At 52.1% G+C, this 25819-nt stretch overlaps 10 protein-coding genes across 10 annotated transcripts; 6 read left to right on the top strand and 4 right to left on the bottom strand.

The window, feature by feature from the left end:
- Positions 1-1409: 1409 nt before the first annotated feature.
- Z520_01355 (uncharacterized protein) lies at positions 1410-2970 on the bottom strand (the record flags this gene model as incomplete). Its single annotated transcript, XM_016771873.1, has 6 exons — positions 1410-1664; positions 1746-2265; positions 2328-2424; positions 2480-2509; positions 2562-2685; positions 2746-2970. 6 exons carry the CDS (start codon positions 2968-2970, stop codon positions 1410-1412), a joined length of 1251 nt encoding a protein of 416 aa, XP_016637012.1.
- An 827-nt stretch (positions 2971-3797) lies between these two features.
- Z520_01354 (uncharacterized protein) lies at positions 3798-5368 on the top strand (the record flags this gene model as incomplete). The annotated part of the gene is made up of 9 exons (XM_016771872.1): positions 3798-3866; positions 3923-3957; positions 4024-4112; positions 4172-4315; positions 4385-4466; positions 4527-4667; positions 4730-5120; positions 5216-5262; positions 5344-5368. The coding sequence occupies 9 exons, from the start codon at positions 3798-3800 to the stop codon at positions 5366-5368; spliced, it is 1023 nt and encodes a 340-aa protein (XP_016637011.1).
- A 1931-nt stretch (positions 5369-7299) lies between these two features.
- Positions 7300-7875, top strand: Z520_01353 (uncharacterized protein; the record flags this gene model as incomplete). The annotated part of the gene is made up of 1 exon (XM_016771871.1): positions 7300-7875. The coding sequence occupies one exon, from the start codon at positions 7300-7302 to the stop codon at positions 7873-7875; it is 576 nt and encodes a 191-aa protein (XP_016637010.1).
- Positions 7876-8478: 603 nt separating this feature from the next.
- On the bottom strand, positions 8479-9504 carry Z520_01352 (uncharacterized protein; the record flags this gene model as incomplete). Its single annotated transcript, XM_016771870.1, has 2 exons — positions 8479-9047; positions 9147-9504. The coding sequence occupies 2 exons, from the start codon at positions 9502-9504 to the stop codon at positions 8479-8481; spliced, it is 927 nt and encodes a 308-aa protein (XP_016637009.1).
- A 1001-nt stretch (positions 9505-10505) lies between these two features.
- Positions 10506-12345, top strand: Z520_01351 (uncharacterized protein; the record flags this gene model as incomplete). The annotated part of the gene is made up of 5 exons (XM_016771869.1): positions 10506-10782; positions 10839-11128; positions 11188-11601; positions 11686-11903; positions 11970-12345. The coding sequence occupies 5 exons, from the start codon at positions 10506-10508 to the stop codon at positions 12343-12345; spliced, it is 1575 nt and encodes a 524-aa protein (XP_016637008.1).
- A 506-nt stretch (positions 12346-12851) lies between these two features.
- Z520_01350 (uncharacterized protein) lies at positions 12852-14081 on the top strand (the record flags this gene model as incomplete). Its single annotated transcript, XM_016771868.1, has 2 exons — positions 12852-12926; positions 12987-14081. The coding sequence occupies 2 exons, from the start codon at positions 12852-12854 to the stop codon at positions 14079-14081; spliced, it is 1170 nt and encodes a 389-aa protein (XP_016637007.1).
- A 214-nt stretch (positions 14082-14295) lies between these two features.
- On the bottom strand, positions 14296-16000 carry Z520_01349 (uncharacterized protein; the record flags this gene model as incomplete). Its single annotated transcript, XM_016771867.1, has 6 exons — positions 14296-15018; positions 15149-15229; positions 15295-15403; positions 15492-15529; positions 15605-15834; positions 15910-16000. The coding sequence occupies 6 exons, from the start codon at positions 15998-16000 to the stop codon at positions 14296-14298; spliced, it is 1272 nt and encodes a 423-aa protein (XP_016637006.1).
- Positions 16001-16817: 817 nt separating this feature from the next.
- Z520_01348 (uncharacterized protein) lies at positions 16818-20694 on the bottom strand (the record flags this gene model as incomplete). Its single annotated transcript, XM_016771866.1, has 4 exons — positions 16818-17072; positions 17124-20143; positions 20193-20473; positions 20621-20694. 4 exons carry the CDS (start codon positions 20692-20694, stop codon positions 16818-16820), a joined length of 3630 nt encoding a protein of 1209 aa, XP_016637005.1.
- Positions 20695-21246: 552 nt separating this feature from the next.
- Z520_01347 (protein transporter sec23) lies at positions 21247-23652 on the top strand (the record flags this gene model as incomplete). The annotated part of the gene is made up of 3 exons (XM_016771865.1): positions 21247-21348; positions 21403-21453; positions 21502-23652. The coding sequence occupies 3 exons, from the start codon at positions 21247-21249 to the stop codon at positions 23650-23652; spliced, it is 2304 nt and encodes a 767-aa protein (XP_016637004.1).
- A 494-nt stretch (positions 23653-24146) lies between these two features.
- Positions 24147-24943, top strand: Z520_01346 (60S ribosomal protein L12; the record flags this gene model as incomplete). The annotated part of the gene is made up of 5 exons (XM_016771864.1): positions 24147-24150; positions 24206-24239; positions 24321-24441; positions 24530-24860; positions 24930-24943. 5 exons carry the CDS (start codon positions 24147-24149, stop codon positions 24941-24943), a joined length of 504 nt encoding a protein of 167 aa, XP_016637003.1.
- Positions 24944-25819: the final 876 nt, after the last annotated feature.

The raw sequence follows: 25819 nt of genomic DNA, 5'->3' as shown, positions 1-25819 counted from the left end.
TTTATATACAAGTTGCTACACTCACAGAAGACCTCTCCTGAGTCCTGTCACACAGGGATCTTCAGGGGCATTGTCCTGTCGCCGTTTGATCAACGTTCCTATAACGTCGATCGCCTGCGATGACCAGGAGGATCGTCAACAGCATGACATAGTCTATATATAGATATCCCAGAATTAGTAATCTAACTCCAAAGTACTACTCCCTATGCAGTAGGGTGCGTCTTTGGGATATAGGATAGTTACTTCTTTGATAGGACAAGTTGCCTAGGAAATAATTATCTTAAGTGCTATCCATTCGCCCAAAGAAGTTCAGAGTCTCGAACTGCGGCGCCAGCTGATCTTGGTCTTGGAATAGATGTAGGAGTGAGCACCGGCAAGCAATATGTCGACACAGGCCCTTTGGGATATCTGTCTCACGTCGAATGCCACCGTCTATCATCACATCCATCGCCTGGAATACTTCCAGGCACTCGACGTGCAGCTCCAGAAGCGTCAGGAGGGCTGACGGAGCCGTATCCAAGGCGCGGCCGCCGTGGTTTCTCACGACGATCCCTTGGCGACAATACTGCAACGCCCGTACGACGTCGCGCACGGACTGGATTCCTTTAAGAACAATCGGCAGCGACGTCTGTTGGCGAATACAAGCTAGATCTTCCCATGACAAGGACCGGTCCATGCCAGAAGAACGGTTCAGAGCACTGATCGTGTCTCTGCTTGCTTAACGCGTTCTTCGTCCTCGCGTTTGTGAGATGACGGGTAAATCCACCGTCACGAATATCTCTTTGGCGCCTCTGACTGTCACGCCCCTCAGCAAGGCAGCTGTCTCTGTCGTGGATGTCTAAGTATCAAAAGAGCTCTTCACCACCTACCGCATATAGGTTGGAGGACCTAGTCTGCTGAAAGTCCTCAACCCAGCATAAATGACATGTCTTTTGTATGTCGCAGCCCCGGATCGACCACGAGATGGACCTGTCAGGGCAGCACCTGCGGCGGAAACGGCTATAAAAACAGGTCAGTCCAAAGTTTCTGGGTTCGGAAGATACATCTCCGGCAGTACATCAAAGTATGAAGCACTCCGGAAAGGCCTAGCACTGCATACCGGCTAGCAGAGCAGCACCATAGTACCAAGCATAGTCGTAAATAGATACCTGGGGGGCAGCCACCAGGCAAAGGAGTTCATCGGGAAGAACATTCCATAGGATGCTAAATTATCTCACACATGTAATAGCGAGGAGGTGACTCTACAAGATGGGAATTAAGGAGTTTCATACTTGACAGTCTTATGAGGATAGTGTCATACGCGCCTGCCGTATATATTTCGGGGGTGGGGGGCACGCCGCGACCTCAAATCAGGCTGTGGGCCACGTGTCTAGACCAGCGTCCAACTTAACACTTCCCTCTCTGTCTGGTCACGCCTTGACGCATTCGATAACCGCAACGTCAGTCGCCAAGCTCTTGTGCACGCCGACCATCTTCAACCCAGCACTCGCTGTCAGGTCATCGAACATCTTCTCGGTCCGCTCCTTGCCACCGAGGTTCATCATACAGAGATCGGTCCAGGCATTCAGGGCCGTGGGCGGATTGGGCATGACTTGCTCGGTGATTAGGACTCTGGAGTCCGGAGCCATGACGTCGGCGAGGTGAGAGAGGATGATGCGATCGTTCTCGTCGGACCAGTCATGCATGCAGCGCCGGATGTAGTAGACGAGAGCGCCTGGAAAGGAGGAAAAAAAGGGGGGTTAGACTCGCGGAGGGAAAGGCGAGGTGGGAAGGAAGGAAGAGAAGGGTAGATAGAACTCGCCTTTGACAGGGTTCGGCTGGAAGAAATCATGCGGAATCTTCTTGATCTCTTCAAACCCGGGTTCGTTGGCCTGAATGACTTCCTCAATGACCGGTGCCCGGTCTTGCAACACCAGTCTCTTGGCCGGGATCTCAGGAAACGCAGCCATGATGCGCTTGAGGGCCTGGCCTTTGCCACCGCCGACATCGACGATCAGCGGTCTGTCCTCGGGACCTTCCGTGTTCTTCGCAATCCAGCTGAAATCGTACATGCCCGTCACCGGCAGCACCTCGTCAAGCGTATTCATGCTCTGATTAAAATCGACCAGACGTTCCGGGTCCTTGCTGATGACCTCCCAGAAATTCTTGTCCGGGTCGCCCCAAGCGAACGAGTGGGGATTGTGATTCCCCAACTTGGGTTCTTTCAGACCGTACTTGGCGAAGAATTGCGGCCACTGGACCCATGGGACCATGGCTTCATCGAACCTGGAAACAGAATAGTCCTCAGTGTCACACATCGCACGAAGCGAGGGGGGCGGGAGGTTTACATGATCTGGAAAAAGACCCCTTGGGCGTTTCCAGAGACATAGAGCTTTGAAAGCCTGGAATGTGCGACACGGTCCTCCCCGATTTGATGGAGGAAACCTGTAACGTGTTGAGACGACGGGACTCGAGTGCAGTCATATCCACCCAAACTGACCTGTAGCCACCATCATCCAAGCCATGCGAGCTTGCAACGGGTCAGTCATGTCTCGGCGAAATGTGCAACCAATCAAGCGTACTGACGAGCGGCACCTCAGCACCGAGACTGGCCGCCAAATCCTCGTAGGAAATGCTTCCTTCCAACGGAATCTTGTCAAATGCTTTCATCTTCATAAACATCCGAATCGCCCCCATCTCGGCCATCTGGAGCAAGTCTCAGTTGGGCATGGTCCAGGGTGTATAGGGAGGGATAAAAACACTCACGTGTGTCGAGAATTCATATGGCGTCTCACCAGGCTCCCGGACGACGTTGATGATCTGCCGGGCCGCATTGGTCATTCGTTGACGCAGCAGCAGACCTTGTTGCCCCGAGGGGTCCTTGTAGTCCTTGGAGGTCTCATAAATCTGATTGGTCAGGGCGTTGAGAGACTCGACGAGCTCACTTGCGGCGACATCCAAGGCGGGCGGGTCGTTTCCTTGGGAGCTCATTGTAGCAGACCAGGACACGGGTGGAAAGCTGAATAACTTTTTCCAGGGATTCAATCGATGCCTGAATAAAAGACCGTAATAGCAGATGACAAGGTTTCTACCTTCGATGAGGGGGATCGAAACCCCTCGATAGGATGCTTCTGCCCCTCACAAGGCCGGCAGGATTACGTGGGAGTTGCAATCAGACCTCTTCCATGGACCATGACACCCATGAGGGCGGCATGTGAAGGGAGGATGGGGACTGGCTCTGACTGTAGACAACAAAGCAAGGTGATATGCACGTTTGCGCAGTTAGGTGCGGCGCTTGGGACGGAACTCTGGCGTCCGCGACTCCGCGCTCCCCTTAGCTTGGCGGGAGGTGATCGGCCACGGAAAGGGTACCTAGCTATGTTGGCAACCGTCTCGATTGAGCTGGTTGCAGGTACGAGGGTGTTTTGGTTGCATCGTGGCCCTCTGTCAATTGGAGTCGCCAATAAAGAGTTGGACGACTCAGCGACTCAGCGTAAGTATTTCGCCGTTCTCGGCCGCTATCGGCACGGCTCGTGGGGTGGCAGAGCCGGTAGTCCCAGCCCACGGCCCCACACACCGGATCCCAGCCTCCGCCAGCTTTCTCAGTTGCTTCTTCAGGTGTGAACTGTCACTGGCCGACCGGAGAGACTCCCCCTGTCAAAAGTACTCCCCCACTCACCAGGAAGCGTCACCCCAAGTGCCGACTACATAGCATCCGTGGTTTCCGCCTAGATTAAGTTTCAGAAAGCTCAATGGTCTGCAAGACGATGGTTGTTCCATATGAGACCACATCATGATAAAATAGAGACGACCAAACAATGGCAGATACACCACCGGACGACAATAATCAGAACCAGCAGACCACGCAGGCGGCTATAGAGCCAGACGTAAGTTCGATCCATGCTCTGCCCCAGGAGTTTTTGCTGAACCCGCTTTATTGCAGTCGGCGCCGGAAGACGAAGGTTTTGCAGAATCGAGGTGATTTGGCTGAGCCAGCCTTCAATCTCCTATATCATATCGCTGACGAAAAGCCCCCTTCAAAAGCACGTCTAGTTACTGTACCTCGATCCAGTCGGAGATCAGGAACGGGCGGATTGAGAATGGTCGTGTGTATGCCGCGTACGGACGGAATGGTAATATGCATATTAGTCCCCAACTCCCCTTCCGAAGACTTTTCAACGTGAATTATTAGAATATGGCTTGCCCGTTGACGATTACGAGCTGGACCGGATCGACATGAACCACGAAAAGTACACTCTGCTGCAGAACGACAAGCTATTTCTTGCCCCGTTGCCTCCGAATCCCCAGAAAATGTTAGATATTGGCACCGGCACAGGTACTTACTTCTACTTTGCAATCCACGAAACCCGAAGCTCGAGAAGAGAGATTCTGACACAGTAGTAAGGAATCTTTGCCATCTACCTCGCCGATATGTTCCCGTCGGCCGTAGTCCTCGGAACGGATATTTCGCCCATTCAACCCCCATGGTTAGCGGTTTTCCTGGTTCAAGTCGAAGAGGTTCAAAGAGGCTGATGAGAAACAAATAGGGTCCCTCCCAATTGCCAGTTCGAAATTGATGATGCAGAAGAAGATTGGCTGTATCCAGAAAACTCATTCGATTATATCCACGGCCGAGATCTCTACCACTCGATTCGCGATTGGCCCAGGCTCATCGGGCAGGTGTACAGGTGAGCAGCAGCTCCAAAGCAAATCCGAAAAAGCGGCCTGCACTAATTAGCGCCGGTTCCAGCCACCTCAAGCCGGGAGGGTACCTCGAACTTGCCTGCGTGTGGCCAGTGCCCAAGAGCGATGACGACACCTTGCCCAAGGAGGGATCAGCATACGTCGAGGTGTGCGACACGTTCCAAGAGATCGCGGCTCGGATTGGGGCCGCGCCTGACGCTCCTTGGAGCTACAGGTCGTGGATGGCCGAGGCCGGTTTCCAGAACATCCACGAGCACATCTTCAAAATCCCCACCTCTCCCTGGCCTCGGGATCCGAGGTTAAAGAAGGTCGGTGCGTTGGAGCTGGTGAATGTCATGGAAGGCGCGCAGGCATTCTTGCTTCGAGGCTATACAGCGAACCTGGGCAAAACGCGAGAGGAATTGGAGGTCTTGCTGGCGCAGATGAGGAAGGAGCTTGTGAGCCAACGGTTTCACAGCTATGTTTCATTGTAGGGAGAACTCCCGTTCCTTTCCCGGTGTAGAAAGGACCCAAAAGCTAATCCGATCTCTAGCGTTGTCGTATACGGGCAGAAGCCGGAGGCATCATGACCGCGGTATGGTAGGGCGATGGAACTTGTACCACAGGATTTGACTAGGTAGTCAATGGACGCTGTTATGACTTTACTAACTAAAGCAATAGTTGCGACAGCAACACAACCGCCTAAGAGGAACTCATTTTTAGGATCCTGTATCATTGGCCGACACAATGTAGCTGTTTGAGGGAGAGAAGAGAACAAATAGTATGGAGGGAGGTGCGCACTCGAAGCACATGAACAAATCAACAAGATGACAACAACGAGGTCAACTAGCTATAGGCCATCCTGAACGAATAGAAGAAGAAAGGATCAGGATCAATCTTTCTAGCATTCACTGTCTGAAAAGCCCAACTGATCTAGTCTGTAAGAAACAAAACTCGTAGCAGTGTGCACTTGTTGTATCTGTACAGGTTTTATGTTCGAATTTGCATGTATGTTCTATGTGTGATTGTAGAAGGTCGTCTCCAACAGCCATCATAAATATGCCAGCATTCAGCCTCGACACTTGCCCATGCCACAGCCTCGTCGCTCTCTCGGCCAATCACAGGGTGGTCTCATTCTTTGCGCGTTGTACCCAGTACAATATCTTTAATAACCTAGGTACCTGGCCTTGTAATTCAACTTTTCTCGTGTCAAATCTGGGCATAATTACCATCTTCCCTCCATGATTGGCCGAGTCATTGCCGTCGAAACACCCTTGGCAGCGTGGTGGTGTGAGAGCCTTATGGTGGCATAGTCGTATGATTTCGAGCTGCAACTCTCCATAAAACACAACCCTACCAACAATGATTCCATGCAAACTACTTTGAAACCCAATTCAATTTACTCATCCATCATTTCAAGGGAAAATTGACAAAATGGGAGTTTCCTCTCGCTTACGGCACGGAAAAAAGTGATCGCAAGTCTACTACTTCAGGCCGACGAGGCACCGACTGAGGATGGTGGACGCCAACCAGAGCAGGATGGATCTTTTTATGGTCCGCACTTGCTGTATAAGGGTGAGAAGCCACTGATTGAGTAAGTTATATCGTACAGCTGCGATTATGAAGAAGATTCTGCTAAAATATTCTAGCATCATATTCATGGCATCAGCGGTCATTACGAGAAGACTTGGACAGCCAGCACCTGATTTTGGACAACTTCGACGAGGAGACTACGATCGAAAATGACATCAGCACATACCTACCACCTGAAGGACAAGGCAGGATTCTGATCACAACCCCAAGGAAAGACGTCCATCTGGGCGCGCAACTCCACCTCGTGGAAATGGGTCTCGATGAAGCTGCGCGGCTTCTGATCAATATCATTTGGGATGGAAGAGAGGTGGAATTCAAAGCCATGTCGGACCGCGCTCGACAACGTCAGCTCGACGACGCGCTTCAACTAGTCCAAAAACTGGAAGCCCATCCTCTTGCGATATCTCTCGCAGGCGCTTACATCCGAGACGATGGGCTATCTTCCATTCAGTCTTACTTGACCCTGCTCGAATCCCAGATCCAGATGATATCACAGACATTCTCGAGCGTACTCCAGGCCCCGGTTCTAGCTACAAACGAAGCCTTGTTGGGGCATTCAAGGCTTCCGTGGATAAGATTAGAAAAAACCACAATTCCTCGTATCACCTTTTGGGTTTATTTGCCGTTCTGAGATCGACCACCATTCACGAGGAACTCTTCAAGTCCGCATTAGTCCATCCCCCAGAGAGCGCATTTGCAGTCGAGGACGCAGCCCTTCCAAAACCACCTCTGCCGCCGTGCCTTGCGTGCATCATTGGCGATCAGGGAACCTTCCTGAAAACGAAATTTGAAAAGTGCGTGGCTTCCCTGGTCAGGTTTTCCCTCGTTAGCTCGGAGAAGGCCCGACATGGCCTGTATCGATATTGTATACCAGGAGAACTAGGTCTCTATCGTCTGCATTCGGTCACACAAGTACTTCTCCGATCGGTCTTCGCCAAAGACCTGGACTCTGAACGAGCGCTTCCAGCAGTTCTCCTTCTGAGCCGCGTAGACTTGAATTGGATCAGAGACAATGAAAGAAACGGCCCTCATTGCTTCGAGCTCATGGCCCAGGCATCAACAGACAGTTTGGACAGTATCTCTGACCCGAATGATGTACTTCCGGAGCTCAATGACGAAGAAATTGGAGTTGCCTTTAATAAGATTACCAAAATGTCCGTGGCGAGGGATCATCTACTCCCGCACTTCGTCGAGGTTTATAAACAATGTCAGCTGGTTCTTGAGAGAGACGCCCGCCCCGGTGGCACAAAATGCCCCCAAAGAGCCGGTGCACAATTTGGACTCACGTTTTGTCGATATGATTTGGCCGACTATGCTCGAGAAATCGCCGAACGACTCGAACAATCACTCCCAGTATGCCCGGAGGAAATCATGGAGTTTCCAGATGGAAGCACTGCAGCAGCAGCGTTCGCAGGGCTCAAACCAGAGCTTTTTCCCCTGGACGTCCGGTTCCTGGAAGTAAATGCCCTTCTCGTCAAGATTCATCTTCTCTCGAGAAATTGGGCAGACGCTTTCCGATACATGGACTGCATCCACGGAGCGCTCCAATCCGAACGAAATCAATGCCCAAAACGTTGGAACTGGAGCTGCTTCCAACCTGGCTCTACGTCATCAACATGACTTTCAGCATACATAGCTATTCCATCGTAGGACATCGGAAGCGCCCGAGGAAGAGATGGAGTGGTTTGAATTGGACGGGTGGAAAGGGTTTGGTGTCATCAAAGAATAGTCGAAGAACATATAATATACCTCTTGCAGTATAAGGAAGGCTCCCTGTTCATATAGTTTGAAAAAAATCATGATGTGATTTTCCAACTCAACAGGCATACATACAGAACAGAAGATTTGGAAGGATACCAGATATTGCCCCGCCATCAGAGCTCACCCGCTTGGAAAGGCAACACATCTTCTCACGGGGTCGGCCTTGACACGGTGGGACCAACATTGGCTGGATTTTACCAAGGTTTGATTAATACAGGTCCTTCCGAACGAATTTTGTAAGCAAGGATACCACAGGAAGAATGGTACACATCACATATGATGCTCTTGGTTTCTATACTCATAGTGTCCATGGTAATAGGTGAAATGAACTTCAGGCCCTGGATATCCGGAGCGCGTCATATATAGCTGTCACATATGCCTTTGTGCAAGCCGAGCAGAAGAACGTCATCTCCAGCTTGTTCATGACATATGAGATGGTGATTCTACGCTCCAGATCCATGATCACGATTGAGCCGCCAAATCCACCCCAGGTGCAGATTCTTCCCGAGGGAATCCAGTCGATCCATGTACCCGCCGAGGGCAGAGCGAAGCCCGTACCCCAGCGGATGGGGACCCGAAATTCAATCCCTGGTCAGGTCCGTCCACCTGAATCTGGAAGACCTGATTGACAGTGGTTTCAGACAGAACTTCCTGCCCATCCGGGGCGCGGCCGTGTCTCGAAATGACAGACATGATTCGATTGATGCCCTTCGCGTTGGTGTGACCATTGCCAGATCCAATCTCGGCCTTTCTGAACTCCAAGCTATTGGCAAAGTCCATCTCCATCTGAGGATTGGACAATGTTTTGGCCATGATTGAACCAGGCTCGATTGGCGGAAAGTCCATCGGAGGCGGGAATATGTCGCTCCTGCGTGGCTCATCCCGTTCTTGACACCCCAGCTGAAAGTTCGCTCCAAGCGGGGCTGATATATCTTCTGCAATGAACCGTTTGAGACTTTTGCCAGAGACTCGTCGCACAATTTCGCCGGCCAAGTACCCAGACGTCAGCGATTGATATCCCGATGCCGTGCCTGGCTCCCATCACGGCTTCTGCTGGGCGAGGAGGGCTGTGAGCTTGGGTACGTTGACCAGATCCTGGATCACTAACGGCTGATCCCATCCCGAGAGACCGGAGGTATGGGACATGATGTGCCGGATCTCGATATTTTGCTTCCCATTCGCAGCAAACTCGGGCCAATACTTGGCCACCTTGTCGGTCAACTTGAGCTGCTTTCGGTCTGCCAGGAGAAGCAAAGCAAACGACAAGACCGTCTTGGTCATTGAAAAGACATTCACTATCGTGTCGCGTTCCCACGGCTTCGAATGATCGCGGGTCTCAAATCCTCCCCAGAGATCAAGGACATCATCACCATCGACGTTGACGACAATCGACGCGCCCAATTCTTCACCAGACTCGAGATAGTTCTGCAGAAGGCTCCGCACGGCTTCAAATCTTTCTTCGCAATGGCCGTCAACAGTGACTGCCATGGCGGACTCTGTCGATGACTCTCAAGAAAGGGCTCGATAAATCTCTTCCCTCGGTGTAGAAAGTTGAGTCGCGTACAGAAAGCATCGCTTTCGACGCAACAGATTTATGTCGCAGTTAAGGTGGAGCCGGGAGAGTTCTTTCATAGCGCGTCTTCGAGAGGTAGCAGACATTCAAATTCAGTGGGACTGTACAAACACGGCTTCTGTGCTTGATTGAGACCACAATACGCTTCTTGGTCCCACAAGAATGAGAGGCGACGATGCGATGATGGGTTGAATGCCCCGGTACTTGGCGATGGGGTTGTGTCTCTCACGAAATTGCTAACTTCCCATGCACGGAAACCCGCGCTTTCCCGTCTCGGCGGGACAATCATCATCGCCATGTTCACTTTCACTTCACTTTTTCCGCCCGCCTCCATTGCTCCTACTCTCCCCTGTCACAGCAAGATGGAATCCCGCGGATTACCTGACCGGAATGGTTCACAGAGACGCCCAGCAATATCCCGTCGCTCAGTAAGTCCAAGTCTGATGTATTAAGGATCAAGACTGAAGCCCATTGCTGAGAGTAGTGTGACCAATGTCGCGCCCGAAAGGTCGGTTTTCCCCTTCCCAGACGAAACCAACAGCGAATAGTGAAGATATCATTCTAGTAGAGGCGCTTAGATCGGTTGCGATCGAGCGGTGCCGTGCTCTCATTGCATCTCGGTGCGCGCTGAGTGCACTCATAGTAAAACTCGAAGCACCACCTTGGCTTCTAAGCAGAGGGTTTTGATATCAACCTAATAGAGAGTGGTCTCGTCATGCTAGGGTCATAGTCTCCTCGCCGTGATGCTCACTCTGTTTCGACCAGCGAACGCAAGATCGATGATCTCGTCAAAAACGTCGATGAAATTCGACGTTTGCTTGCAGACACTGCCGCTGCAACGCCGAATGCAGACCACCGCGGCAAAGCTGGACCCTGGCCCTCGAGTTGCAATCGAGCCGTACAAGAAGATCCTAAAATGCTCCAATCTGGGCCTGCCACTGCTGGACCAAGCGCTCAATGGGAGCACTCAGCCCACCTCATCGACTTTGTCAAAGACATAGTGGAGGAACGGAGGAAGACGGTGCCCGGAGACAGTGCGACTATGGCCTCGTTGAGACGCTTCGTGCGGACTGCCGAAGCTCAGAAGGGTTTTCCAACGTCCGTGATTTCAAAATTCACGGGGCCCAAGCAGGAGGAGGACGTGATCCTACCGCCTGTGGAAGCAACAACGGCGGTCATTCGATGGGCGAGAGGTTGATTACACAGCTACATTGTATCGAAGGGACTGACTGACTGACATTGATCATAGACCATGCTCAGATCGGCACGATGAGATGGATCTCCCGAATACTCCCTCTCGAAAAGTTTGCAAAGATCTGCCAGAAACTGTATTTCCCCACCGGCGATCACGACCAAGTCGACCTCGTCGTTGGCAACGGCTACCTTTCTTATATGTTCTCTGAACATGCAAATCTTTCCGGCCTACAGGAACACAAGGATTATGGGCATTGCTGTCGGAGCAACCTCCGCAATGCTCTCTTGCGCCTGCCGCTCCTTCTGAAACCATGTATGGAGACCATCGCCGCTCTGACAATAGGCGTGAGTTTCCCCTTGCCGTATGATGCCCCTGTCAAGCTCGCTGACTGCCAACAAGCCAGGCGGCCAGTGCGATTGAATCCTCTCAAGCAGCCATGGCTTGGAGCTTCATCTCCGCCGCCTCCAGTCTTTGTATAACGCTACGGTATCACCGCGGTCCGGCCTCTGATGATCCGCATGGTGTACCTCAAGCCGACCAAGAGCGCCTCTTCTGGACACTTTATGCAATTGACAAGGCCCTCTCTCTCCGACTGGGTCGGCTTTCCAACATCTGTGACTCTGAAGTGCTATTGCCGATAGACCAGTGCGAAATTCGAGAGGCGAAGCTAGGCAGAATACAAGGCCAGATATATGAGCAGTTGCATAGTCCTCAGACTCCCAACAATGCGACCAACGATAAACAACGAAATAGTGCCGTCCAAGTCCTAGCAGAGGCGACACGAGATTTGATCCGACAAACAAACGCTGAAATCTCGGTATGACACGCCCCGACGGGTTTCGTTCCACACTGATATAGATGCAAAGATGCCTCAAGACACCTTAGTGCTGTTGAAGAAGAGAACATACGCCTTGTGTACCTCAAGGCCGAGCTGGTGTGCCAGTCCTCTGTGCTTACATGGATCTTGCATGCAGCGCCCGGCCAGAGGGATGCTACGCATAGCTCGTCAGACGAGTGTGTTGCGGCCGCGCGGTCTGTCTTTCAATTCCACGCAGAATTCCTCGGAATGGCACGGTTCTTGAAAAATGATCCTTTCTTGATACAGAGATATATGAATTGGTAAGCGACGCTGACGTACCGTTCCGTTCGAGGACTGGCCACAGAGCCGCTGACCATGTTGTGAAGGGCACTTCTGAATATTCCATTTGTGCCGTTCAATATCTTGTTGACTCGCACCCTCCAACAGGTCGATGATGCCAACATCGCTCGCAGGGAAGGCTTCACCAATTCGTTGCAGCTGAAAACGGACCTTGGCCAAGGGATAACTCACCCTCACAGCCTGTACAAGCTCTTGTGCCGGGCTGCACAGTGCTACATCGACGAGCATACCCAGTCCAGGACTTATGATCCGACCTTGACCGAGAATGATGTGGCCGAGTTCGGCGAATTCGAGTTTAGACATATGGGTGGCGACGGTCATACGACGCCAGGATGGTTCGACTTGTACAACACCGATCAATACCTTGATCCATGGATGAATGAGGGTAGCATGATTAGGTAGACGTATTTGGATTCGCTTCTCGATCTTCCAGCGAAATGGTCTGGAGGAGAGCGGAGAGAAGGGGTTTCCTGCTTCTGGCTTGTCGACGTTCAGGTTTTGGATTCAAATGCTCCGCCTTCGGCATCGGCGCAACAATAATCCAGACACCCACCCTGCCTCGGTTCCGGTCCAATAGGAACCCGGCCGACGCGGCTTCCCACCGGATAATGGAGCCTTCTGGGCCTTCCAGTATCTCGTCCCCCTAAGCAGCATCTCCTGACCAACGAGTAAGCTCGTTATCTCGACTACTCATTCTCCTATATTCCACATTATCTCCCGCAGCTCTCTTTCATTACCAATCCATCTACCAACCAGATTTTCGGGTAGATTCCCAATCACCTAGTCAATATGGACGTCCTTGAGTTGCCTGCTTCTCACACCTCGCTTCTCTAACCCGTGTGCTGGCCGCCTTGTTCCTCACGGCTCTTTTCATCCGGTAATCTTTGTAACAGAAACATCTCACCGTCATGGGGAGAGGAAAGAAACCAGCCAAAAGACCTCCACCACCGTCCCCTAGAATTATGCTGCACAATGTGACCGAAGTAGACCAGGCAAGTATTGGGCATGAGCGTTCGTCGGTGGCTTCCCTAACGGGAGCTTAGCAAGTCCTCGTACCACGGTTTGACGGATTATCCGTAACTGATGACTGCGGCATCATACCACTCGACAAGACCCGGCGACGTTCCATTGCTGAAGACGTTCATGCAAGAGAATTGACCGCAGAACTGCGCGTCGCCCGTGCAGCAGAAGTAACAAAGTCGAAACTTGAGAATGACTTCGTCGAGGTGACCTCCACACCGGATCGCGGTCTTGCTGTATTTTCAACTCGCAAGATCAAAGCCGGGACACTGTTGCTCGCCGAACACCCCCTAATCTCACTGGACAAGCACGAGGAGAACGACTACAGCGCGATCGAGCGGGAATTCTCCAGGCTCTCGCACGCAGACCAAAAGATATATCTGCGCCTCTTCGACGCACAGAAGTCGCGCATGTCCCGCGTCGTCTCGATCTACTACAGCAACTGCTACAACTGCGAGGGTTTCAGACCCAGCGGCCTGGGCGGCTCGGCGATCGGTGCATTGTCCAGTCGCCTCAACCACAGCTGCGTCCCCAACGTGCAATTTTCCTACGACGAGGCCAGCAACGAGATGCGGTTCTACGCCATCAGGGACATCTCGAGGGGAAAGGAGATTTGCAGCAACTACGACAAGTCGGTCTTTGAACCCGCGGCCAAGAGGCGGAGAAAGCAGCAAATGTACTATGGCTTCGTGTGCCGCTGTGAGGCGTGTGAGCCGAAGACCGAGTTCTGGGCCAAGAGCGATGAGCGGAGGCTGGGGATGTACGATGCAATTCGAGCCGTCCAATGGTGCGACAAGAAGTTGGCCGCGGGGAACGAGGAAGTAGTGGTTGAGAAAGCCCAAGCTGGAGAGGCTGAATTTGTCCAAGAAGCATGGGATTCCTTGACGAGACTAGAAGGGTTACTGCTGAAGGAGAGCCTCGTGGGAGCGCCCCTGGCAAACACTTACCGGAGCATGGCGAAGTGGGCCGAGAGGAAAGGCCATGAAGGCGTCGACGAGGCTGTCAGATGGAAGGTCAAGGAGCTCGAGACATGTATCATTGCGTTTGGCAGAGATTGTCAAAGGACCAAGGACATCGAGGCCAAGTTGGAAGCACACCAAGCCGGGAGGAGCATCTGACGTGGGCCCGGCGTTGCAATTTGCTACGATTTGGCTCTGTTCCATAATTTAGAAAGTAGACTAGACCTAGACCGTATAGAATTAGAACGGGAGCAATCCTGAGTAGGGTGATGTTGGTCAAGCGACTCACACATGGTTTCTCGTTACTCGCTCTAAGCGTACTCGTTCTATATCTACCGTGTACATACCTAGGTACCTTAGGTAGGCAGAGTAGCTAACCCTTCTGCGCTTTCAGTTTATACGCCGCCTCCTCCAACTCGACGAGCAACTCCATGCACAAGGGATCGCCGGCGGGGACGATCTGGTTGAACAACGTGCCAGCCATGCCGCCCTTGCGGTCGACCCACCAGAACAAGTTAGGCAAGCCGCCCCAATTGACGGTGCCGCTCTGTCTGCGGCCGGGGACGTCCTCGAGGTTCACGGCCCCGGCAAGGGAGTGGCCCGCGGGGACGGAGCCTTGTTCCTTGGCGGAGCCGTCGGTGGCGGCGGCCGTGGCGGCCGTGGCGGCGGCGCTGGCGGTCGACGAAGACCACAGGCGGTCGCGCCCGCTGTTCCGGACGGTGGTGTGGAACGCCTCGGTGCTGAGCTTGCCGATCTGTGGGCGGAACATCTCGTCCACGCTCTCCGTTTTGAGAAGCGGGCCACCCCCACGAAGCAGGCAGCCTAGGAGCTTGATGTAGTCGTCCGCGGTGCTGTAGAGGCCCGCGCCGCCGATCGCGTCGCGCGGCGACAACGGCCACAGCGACGTCGCGGGCTTCGAGGCGACCGCTTTCCCGGTTTCCGCCGGGTCGGTGCGTTGCGCTGTCTCGTGCAACGCCGGCATGGGCTCCGGGTCGAAGTGCTTGGTCGGGTAGAAGGTCGTCGACTTGGCCCCGAGTGGGCCCCAGATGTTTTCTTGCATGTACGTGTCGAGGTTTTGTTTCGTGAGAGCCTCGACCTGGGTAAGTGGCCGCACAGTCAGTAATGCACACGGGTGGGTTGGAAGATCAAACAAGTGAGGTTTCTTTTTTCTTGAGATCTACAGGATGAGGGGGCCTTGGGAGAAACCACAATGGACAAAAACGCACCACTTGTCCAGCCCAGTCAAGGCCATCGCTATACATCCATGATTCACCTGGTTGATAGAGCAATGGATGTAATGAGCCTTCCTGGAGTACGACTGGTCATCAGTTTCCACATCCGTCTGGTCCGAAGCAGAGATGAGCAGTCTCACAATCTTGCCACTGAACATGTTATCTGTTCTCCCCATCGCAGCTGACCATTTCATGAGCAGCGGACTGCTTAGGTCATAGCAGAACCCCGATGTGTGGGACATGAGCTGTCTGAAAGGTCACAGGGTTAGTCGATGCCAGATTACCCAGAGTTGTCGGTCCCTCTAGGCTGCACAGGGAGAGAAAGGGCGCTCCAGACCGTAGAGTGATCTTCCCCTTGACGTCTTCCAGGATGGGCTTTCCGGAAGGCTTCATCTTGCCCAGATCCACGCCACCACCGGGCTTTGAAATGGATTGGAGGTCCGGCTCGACCGCTTGGTCATCTCCTTCGAAGCCAAGGAGGACTTTCACGTCCTTCAACACCGGGAGCACTTGGCGCACGTCGTCGTCCAGACCAATGAGGCCTTTCTCAACTAGCTGCATCACCGCGACAGAAGTCACAAGCTTGCTCTGGCTGGCGATCCATGTCAGGGTTTCTGGTGTCAGTGGATCCGATCTGTCGACGGTTCGACCCCCGGACGAGCCGCGGTAAAGGGTATTGCCTTGGAAATGTCAATGGTCGTAAGGCCAGAGACACTGGTGGCACGATTAATGATGGCCATATGGGACTTGCTCACCTGCACTGTCGACGGCGATGAAGGTGGCGCCGTGCACGCTACCCGTCGCAGGATCGGTGTATTTTCGGAGAATCTCGTCGAGCTCAGCCATTGTCGTGTTTGTCCGTGTGGTATCAGAGACTTGTTCCAGAGAGGATGTCAATTACGCGCAAGATCAACTGCTGAGATGCATTATTAATACATACGTAGCCTTTGAAAACGAAATACCGGATTTATACCCTCCATCGCCGAGGCCGCTGGGACCGGTGGCCGGATGTCGAGTTGCTCCTGGTCGTACGACGCTTCTCTCCAACCTTCAAACTCCACCTCAGGATCCTGTTTCGCCGTTTCCGGTTGTAGGTTTGATGCTTACCGGCGGAATGTCACGACAGAACCTCGGCGAATGGAACCAATCATACGAAGGCCAAATACATTTCTGGTCAGACTTGAAAAGCCGAACCGAAGAAGTATCCAGTCCCGTCATACTGGGGCTTGTGAACTGAGGCTGGTAAAAGAATACATGCCTATGACCTTCAATGCCGTGTGAGGATCTTGGGGAGTCGATAGGTCTGGGGAAATGCAAGTCTGAAAAAAGATTTATCTCCCAATTTCATGTGCGTGAAAAGGCAATGCTTCCTTTTCTGTCTCATGCCCAATATGGCGTACACTGTCCACTAAGCAAGGCTTTGGAACCGTGTGGCGATGGTTCCATCCCTCTCTTAGCGACCTAGGCAATGGCTAGCCTGGCTCTAGTCCCGACAGTCTGCTTTGTGTCATAAATCTATGGCTAACCTAGGGATATGTTCTGAGCCGGTAGCAGCCCTGAGCAGGCATAACGTTGCAGCACCGGTAATGCTCGCACTGGTCTCGAAGTCCCATTCATGAGTCGTCGAATTCTTGCCAAGTCGCTGCCTCCCTGTTGTCTACTCTCACAGTCCCTTTACCCATAGCCGTAGACCACTGGCTGCGGCACCGATCTCGCAGACGTCGCAAATCTTGCACACTTGTCCCTTGAACTGGGTCTGATACTTGGACCCGTCGAACGAACATGACACGCTCTGTGCTCCAGTGTAGATTGGGCTAAAAGACGCTGCGCATACGTCAAAATCTGCGAATTGGTCGTACTCAATTTGGATCCTGTCGCTTGACCCAAGACGTTCAGCCTGTTGTTTGATCTTCTTCGCCTGCAGAGGAAGTTAGCAACAAAGACAGACAGGTTTTCCGCATATACTGACCTGGTCAACCAATTTGACCGCACCACCGTTGGCAAGGATTCGATTTGCAAAAGACAATGCACTTGAGTACTGTCTATTCGAGAAGGCCAACTTCATAGCTGCCATAAGTGCCAGTTGTCGATGAGCGACCTCAAGTTTCGGCATGGTGAAGTATGCAGAAAGCTCGAGCTGTCGCTGAAGCTGCGCTTCTTCATCACCGCCTGCAGCTGCAAGCCGACGTCTTTCAAGCTCGATGCTCATTGCCAGCGTGTATTCCATCGCTTTCGTAACGAGCGCTTTGGCTTCATCGACTTGTGCCTGCGAACTAACAACATTGACGAGAAGCGATTGCAGCAGCTTCCGGAACGTGAGAACACCATGCTCCAGTCTGTTTGTCCTCATGGCCGTGTATCCTTCCTGAAGGTCAACGTTCGTCAGAGTCTCTAGGTTTCTGGGGATGACAGGAAGGAGCTTTCTGTTGTCCGTCTCTTCAGTGGTGCGCCGAACGTAGTTCACAAGAGGAGGCAAGCCAGCATTGGCGGGCAAGAATGTTTTAGACGCCTGGTAAATTTCCAGGAACCTTGACTTGAGCGGCTCAAAATGCACTGCGCCAACTTGGCGGTTCAGCAGCTGCATGGCACTGTCGAAAGCGCCTGCTGCAACGTGGTCTGCTGCCAGAGGAGAGTTTCTGGACCACATATCTGCTTCTGAGCTGCCCGGTCCAGCAGCCTCCGCAGGTGCATCCGGGTTGTCGACATTGACGAAATCGGAATCATTCCCTGCGGCCTCAAGCCCGATGTCGTCACCCATGTCCCAGCCTTCGCCAGCATCCACCTCCTCGTCTGCCGCGAGTCCGTCACCGTCTGCAGCGACGGGCACTTCTTCTGTGAGGAGATCAGGGCTAGTTTCGTCTTCAACTGCCACTCCAACCTCGCCGAGGAGTGCTCTTTCGAAAGAGGAATGTGACGCTTCCTTAACAGGCCAGTTTGCTCTATAGGTAGGAACAATGACCTTGGGAAGAGCGAGCCCTTCTCCAGACTCAGGCATCGAGATTTGATCCTCCGTCAACCCGCAAATCTCGAGTATTGACTGACATTCTTCGGTCAGCCCATGAGACTTTGCTGTAAGATAAGCCAAGGGATATTGATCGATCTCCTTGAACATTTGTATCCGGCTCTCCACATCGCCGAGGTATAGCGCGTTCTGGAATCTAGAGACAAAATCCCCTCGATGCTCTGCAATTTTGGCCATTCTCGTCAGTTTCTCCTCGTCACCCGTGCAAAGGTACAAGAATGAGAGTTTGTCGAAGTTTCGAAGTTTTTGATAGGTCATTTCCACAGTTTGATGATTGCCGTGTACTAAAGCCTCGGCGCCTAAGCGTGTCCAAATCTTGGGCCTGTCCAACTCTTTGGCCATTTCTGTCGCAACTTCCAGGTTGCCGCATTCGATGGCGAGTTCGAATCTCGTCTGGGGATCTTGCACAAACTGTAAAGCAATCTCGGGATAGCCCTTCTTTTGTAGGTAAGAGATGATGCTCTGCCCAACCAGAGGTGAAGTCTTGATGATCTGGAGCATTTCATCATAGTTACGCTTCACAAGCGCCAATTTAAATCGGTATTCCGTCGGGTCAATCGTGAGGACTCGGGGCTTGGAGGATCTGTCAAGGCAGTAGACATTTCGACCTTTCACTTTGACAAGATAAACCGTCTGGTCAAGTGTCCTAACGATGCCGTTGTCACCATTGAGCAGAGTGTACTTGATATGGTTGAGTGTCGAGTAGAGCAGGACGCCAGAGTCGTCCCAGGCGGCGCTCTTGATTCTGATCGTCTCGTGCAGGGTGCTGACTTGTTCCAGGGTTTTGTTTACAATGGTGACATTGTGCTTGCTAAGCAGGGCAGCATATAGACCATCATTTGACCACGCAACATATTTGACGCCGGTAACGCTCAGTTCTGCCAGCTGCTTCTTCTGTTGAAAATCGTAGAGGACAACGTTCGTGGGAGAAATGAGAAGGAGACAGCTAGTGCCACCATATGAGATATCGGTCGTGCCGGCAGGTGCTTTGAAGGATTTGGTTGTCGAATTGCTGAGATCTTTGATTTCGACCAACTGAGTGGAAGTGCTGAAAACGGCAAAGCGGTTGCGGGCCACAAAGACTGCTGCGTTGCCTGCTCCACGCTTGATGTCTGTTGGATCCGTAGCTCCTGTGGCATCTCGCGGAAGTGCAATCAACTCGAAAGTGCCATTATCAGTGGGTGAGGTGACCAGGATTGACCGCTCTGCTGGATTGTAAGAAAGTGTGCGAGGAGGCACCCAATTGCTGCCAAACTTCCTAAGCGACAGAAGTGACGGAGACTCGACATTTTTGGTGAAGTCGTAAGATCGGACATGCTTATCCTTTGTGATATAGAATAGCTGATTCTGGTACACTGAGGATGCAGGTCGCTCTCGTTCGAGTTTGAAGACCATGACACCGTTGTCATGGCCGGCAGCAAAGAGATTGATTTCAGGATGGGCGGCAATAACCCAAAAACGATCATTCTCCCGCTTGAAGGATTGGACGGAAGTTCTCTTGTTCAAGTCCCAGACACGAATAGTTTTATCCTCACCCACGGACAAAATGAGATCTTGATGCGGATGGAACAAGCATGCAGAGACATTCTGGAAGTGCCCTCGGCATGTGTCAACCTCCCACGCCTTGGTCTCGCTCATTCTCCACAGCTTGACGAGCCGGTCATCGCCTGCGGAGACGATCAAAGGTAGGGTCGGGTGGAAAGCCACCCAATTGACACCTCGATCGTGCCCTTCGAGAACAAATTTGACGACGGCATCAGTATTGCCAAACATATCCGCCTGTTGTTGGTTTGCTCGGGCCATCTGATCCTCGAAGCTCATCGATGTTGGCGCCGAGTGCTTTTTCCGTAGTCCTGAGATATCCCACACTCGGACGGATTGATCAAGAGAGGCGGAAACGATGAGGTCTTCCTTAGGATGGAACTGGGCGCACATGGCATAGTGATTGTGACCCGTCATTGTGCAGACTATTATGTGCGTCAGAGACAATCGAGGACCATTGTGGGTAGAACATACTCAAAGACCGGTTCTGCCAGTTCCAGATCCTAATTGTCTGGTCGTCAGAGGCAGACAGAATCCAGGGCAGCTCATGGTGGAAAAAGACTGTTCGCACATAGTCCAGATGACCATTGAGGGTGAACAGACACCTCCTCGTCTGGTAGGACCAAACTTTGATCTTGTAGTCGTCTCCTCCTGACACAAAGAGCGGCTGTGTCTTGTGAAAGTCGATGCCACGGACCGGTCCATCATGCTCTTCGAAGCGGTCAATCAAGGTTCCCATGCGATAATCCCATAGTCTGTCGAGCGGTTAGTTTGGGCGCCGGAAGAAATGGGGTCTAGGGACTGTACTGGATGGTGCTGCTATGCAAGCTGACGAGTATCCATGGTCGTTTTGGGTGGAAAGCTAGGCCCTTTGCGCGACTGCTCTTACTCTCAAACTGTACTCGAAGGTCAGAGACATTGAAACAGAAGACAGAAGGCCAAGGCTTGCCTTTGTGAGCATTGAAGGGGCCGCCATGCTGGCCACTTTGAGACGACTTCAATTTGCGGAATTCCTCAACGACGGGTTGTAATCATGCTGCACCCCTCCTATACTGCGTCGGTATCAGGATCTGCCGGCGAGAACTGTTGCGTTTGTGTTATTTGTGTCCCAGTCGGAAAGGCATAGGTGGCTCCCTATGGGGTGTGGGTGCGGTGCTCAATTCAGTGACAGGCAAATGTCCGCAGCCTGACAGCGATGCGCAAAAAGGAAGGTACGGCGAGGCTGCGCTGCGCAATGTGGGGACTTGGCCAGTTTATCGATTTCGACGGCTTGTTAGTATTAGTCCACCGTCGATTTCACCCCGAACTTGCCAGAGTGGCTCACTTTTGTTGTAGAAGTCCATCACCACTTTGATCTGGCAGTGTAGTCCTTGATACTTTTGGTATTCAGCTGGAACGGATAGGTGGCTTTCTACTATCCTTCTTCAGCCCAGACCGACGAACCTGCGGTTCCATCTCCTAGCCACTCGCTCACTCGGTCCTATTTCCATCAGCATGTGCTTGTGACGGATTAGAGACACCTACGACAATGGACCAGGCTCAGTACGACGCGATCAAAGACAACTGGGGGGAAGTTGAGGATAGGGATGGCGTCAGACTCAGTTGGAACGTCATTCCATCGACGCGCATGGTACTATAGGAGACTCAGCGACAGTCCTGAAATAAACTAACAGCTATTCTTCAGGAAGCAAACCGACTGGTGGTCCCTGTGAGCTGTTTGCTCACTCCGCTCAAAGTGAGTGCCTCGAATGCAAAAGAGTTCCTCGTGCTGACGTTAGGATAGGAACTGGGCAAACCACCACTTCCGTATGAGCCAGTCACCTGCAAAGCGCCGTGTCGGGCGGTCCTCAACCCTTTCGCTAATGTCGATGTCCGAGCCAAACTATGGATTTGTCCCTTCTGTCTGCAACGCAATCCGCTGCCTCGCCACTATGGAGATATCAGTGCCGAGAACATCCCGCCAGAGATGCACCCCACGAACACTACCGTCGAATACAAGCTAGCGCGACCTGCTCCTGCCCCTCCCATTTTTGTGTACGTTGTCGATACTGCGATCGAGGAAGATGGCTTGCAGGCATTGAAGGAAACTCTGGTCATGAGTTTGTCATTACTTCCTGCGAATGCGCTAGTGGGACTTGTTACATTCGGAACAAATGTTGCTGTGCATGAGATTGGCTATACCGAGTGCCAGAAGTCATATGTCTTTAGGGGCAGCAAAGACTATGCCGCAAAGCAGGTTCAGGAGATGCTGGGCTTAGCCGCGCCTGGCCTGAGACCTAATGTGCCACCAGTGCAAGGACGACCACCCCCACCAATGGGCCCTGCTGCCCGATTCCTCCTTCCTGTCCAGCAAGCGGAATTCCAGATCACCAATGCAATTGAACAGCTGCAAAAGGACCCTTGGCCTGTTGCGAACGACCGCCGGCCACTTCGCTGTACCGGTGTTGCCATGAGTATTGCAGTCGGCTTGCTGGAGACATCATTCCAAAACGCTGGAGCCAGGATCATGCTCTTCGCTGGTGGTCCGGCCACCGAAGGACCTGGTATGGTTGTTGCCCCAGAACTGCGCGAGCCTATCCGATCGCATCACGATATCGATCGAGATAACGTCAAGTACTTCAAGAAGGCCATCAAATTCTACGATGGTCTGGCGAAACGCACTGCCCACAACGGACACATCATCGATCTATACGTCGGTTGTCTTGACCAAGTGGGCTTGCTTGAAATGAAGGGATTGGCGAATTCAACTGGGGGGCATATGGTCTTGACGGACAGTTTCACCTCATCGCAGTTCAAGCAGTCTTTCGTACGAGTCTTTGATAAAGATGAGACCGACAACCTCTTGATGGGATTCAATGCATCTCTTGAGGTCGTTACAACGAAAGAGCTCAAGGTAACCGGTCTGATTGGCCACGCTGTTTCCCAGAATAAGAAGTCTAGCTCTGTTGGCGAGACAGAATGTGGTATTGGCAATACTTGCCTCTGGAAAATGTGCGGCATTGATCCCACGTCCAGCTACGGCATTTACTTTGAGGTTGCAAATCAGGGTGGTCCAGCACCTGTGCAGCAAGGCCCTCAAAGGGGGATGATGCAGTTCTTGACATATTACCAGCATTCTTCTGGACAGTATCACCTACGTGTGACCACTGTTGCTCGCAATTTGAGCGGACCAACTGGTGATCAAGCCTTGGCACAATCTTTCGATCAGGAAGCTGCAGCCGTGCTCATGGCAAGGATTGCAGTCTTTAAAGCAGAGGTTGACGATGGACCAGATGTGCTCAGATGGGTGGACCGAATGCTCATACGGCTCTGCTCACGCTTCGCAGACTACCGCAAAGATGACCCAACATCCTTCCGACTTGACAAGAACTTCACCCTCTATCCTCAGTTCATGTTCCACCTGCGCAGATCGCAATTCCTCCAGGTATTCAACAACTCCCCCGACGAGACGGCATTCTATCGACACGTGCTCAATCATGAATACGTGGGAGATTCGCTGATCATGATTCAACCCACCCTGGACTCGTACGGTCTTGACCACGAAGGTGGCCAACCGGTCTTGCTCGACTCCGCCTCCATCCAACCGCAGACCATTCTCCTTCTAGATACATTCTTCCAGATTCTCATCTTCCATGGCGAAACGATGGCTGAATGGCGTAAAGCAGGCTATCATGAACAGGAAGGCTATGAGAATTTCCGGGCTGTTCTTGACGCACCAAAGGAAGACGCACGAGAACTCGTACAGGACCGATTCCCCCTGCCACGATTTATCATTTGCGATGCTGGTGGTTCACAAGCCCGTTTCCTCCTATCAAAGTTGAATCCTTCGACCACCCACGCGACTGGTGGTTACGGTGGTGTTTCACAGTCCGCGCAGACGATTTTCACTGATGATGTTTCATTGCAAACATTTATGGACCATCTGATGAAGTAAGTTCCCTCTCGTTATAACTCTTGACTTGTACTAATTCTGTTCAGACTGGCGGTATCTGGGTCTAGCTAGAGGCATGCAGAAGGAACAATGATGATGGCGTGGATGGGCACGTGGAAGTCCGTCTCTGCGATGTGGCCTCTCATGTTGGACGTTTCTCCCCAGGTCCCTAGGAACCTGTTCAAGGGTCGGTCGCAGCTCTTTTACAAGCGACTAAGTTGAGCGGCCAGATAGCGGTAGAAGGTTGGCACGACATGAAACGAGTTCACACAATGTACTTGATAAAAGCGCTCTGTGGATCTGCCGAACGGCATCTGCGCGAACCATGTTGACCTTTCCGTATTTGGAATAATTTCACCCACAAGTCGAAGTCTTGGCAGCAACCGAAAAAAGTTGCTAGTCTTGTTCAATTTCGCGAAACGGCCCTGCTTAGTTTTCTATTCCCTCCAGCTCACGTCAATTACCTCAAGAGAGACTGACTACCTTTCGCACTCGCCATGCGTAAGTATCGTCTTCTTGAGCAGCATCAGCTCGGCGGCTAACGTTACTCTTTCAGCTCCCAAGTTAGATCCCAATGAGGTGAAGGTCATGTATGTTCGAACGCCCCGGCCAATATCCTACAACCTGCCAATCTCCAATTCGCAAAGAGACTGACATGGCTATCTCTACAGCCACCTCCGCGCCACTGGCGGTGAGGTCGGGTCTTCTGCAACCCTCGCTCCCAAGATCGGTCCTCTCGGTCTCTCACCCAAGAAGGTCGGAGAAGACATTGCGAAAGCCACCGGTGACTGGGTACGTCTATCTATCTAGAACAAAGCTGTAACCCAAGTCATGGAAAGGACCCAGCTAACAATTTTGTGTGTGTGTGTGATATTTGTAGAAAGGTCTCCGCGTCACCGTCAAGCTGACGATTCAAAACCGACAAGCTGCCGTCAGCGTCGTCCCCTCTGCCTCGTCCCTGGTCATCAGAGCCCTGAAGGAGCCTCCTCGAGACCGAAAGAAGGAGAAGAACATCAAACACTCCAAGTCGATCCCCCTCGATGAGATCTTCGACATTGCCCGGACCATGCGTGGTGCGAACAAGTCGCTCGCTCGCGAGTTGAAGGGTACAATCCTGGAGATTCTGGGCACGGCATTCAGTGTCGGTTGCCAGGTTGACGGGAGAAGTCCCAAGGACATCAGTGATGAGATCAAGGAAGGGTCAATTGAGGGTTCGTTCTCGCCGTATTCGACCCGACACCTTTTGTTGGGGCTTTTTTGCTAACTCTTATATACGACAGTGCCGGATGAATAGATCTAGATGCAATGTCCATGTCTGCTGAAGAACCCGCGAATCTCCTCCGGTCGAGGTGGCGTAGTGCAGCAGAGACGTGTCATTCCACGAACGATGCCCGGAAGTCATGTCTAAGTCCCTCATCAAAACCCAGTAATGAGGATAACGAGAAAAAAGAATTGAAAAAAATCAAACAGGCAAGGGCAGGGTCAGGCGTTTGGCTGGCCGATACCCATTCATTTCTTGTTCCTGGTCCAAAAGCTTGCTCTACTTGCCCTTTCCATCCATTCATTTCTCCCCTCCCCTTTCCCTTTCCCTTTCCCTTTCCCATCCTCACCCACCCTCTTTTACTCTTACAAGCCCACAGAGACAAAAAGAAAACACACAAAACAACCTTTGCCAACACTCTGGCCTTTATCCCTTTCCGTCATCGGAAAACCCTCCTAGGATAATGTTGCCTATTTTGATGCAAAGAAGATCAATCCGCAAAGTTGACACTCTACTCACCACGGCATTTCCATATCTCCATCCATGGATGCAGTGGTCCATCATCCTTCGTGTCTACAAAACACGCTTCATAAATTCCCCTTATTACGATGTACGCATGTGAAAGAAAGGAAGTAAGGGTTCGTGATGACGGCCGCCTGCAGCTTCTTTTTAAATACCCAGAGTATGCAAACAACGCCAATGTCAATGTCATTCGAGTCTAATGTCTGGAGGTTTCTTTTTGTTTGCCGTTTCGACAGCACGTCGATGGCGTGGTACTCGCCTAGTCCGTGCATATCGATATGGAGGAAGAGGTAATCAGATCTATATTGAAAGGTGAAGGATACATAAGTTTCTTCCTCCTTCTCCTTCTCCTTCTCCTTCTCCTTCTCCTTCTCCTTCTCCTTCTCC

The sequence above is a fragment of the Fonsecaea multimorphosa genome (genome assembly GCF_000836435.1).
Source record: "Fonsecaea multimorphosa CBS 102226 unplaced genomic scaffold supercont1.2, whole genome shotgun sequence".
NCBI lineage: Eukaryota > Fungi > Ascomycota > Eurotiomycetes > Chaetothyriales > Herpotrichiellaceae > Fonsecaea > Fonsecaea multimorphosa.
Note: the sequence above shows the minus strand (reverse complement) of the source record. Positions and strands in the feature narration are given on the sequence as shown.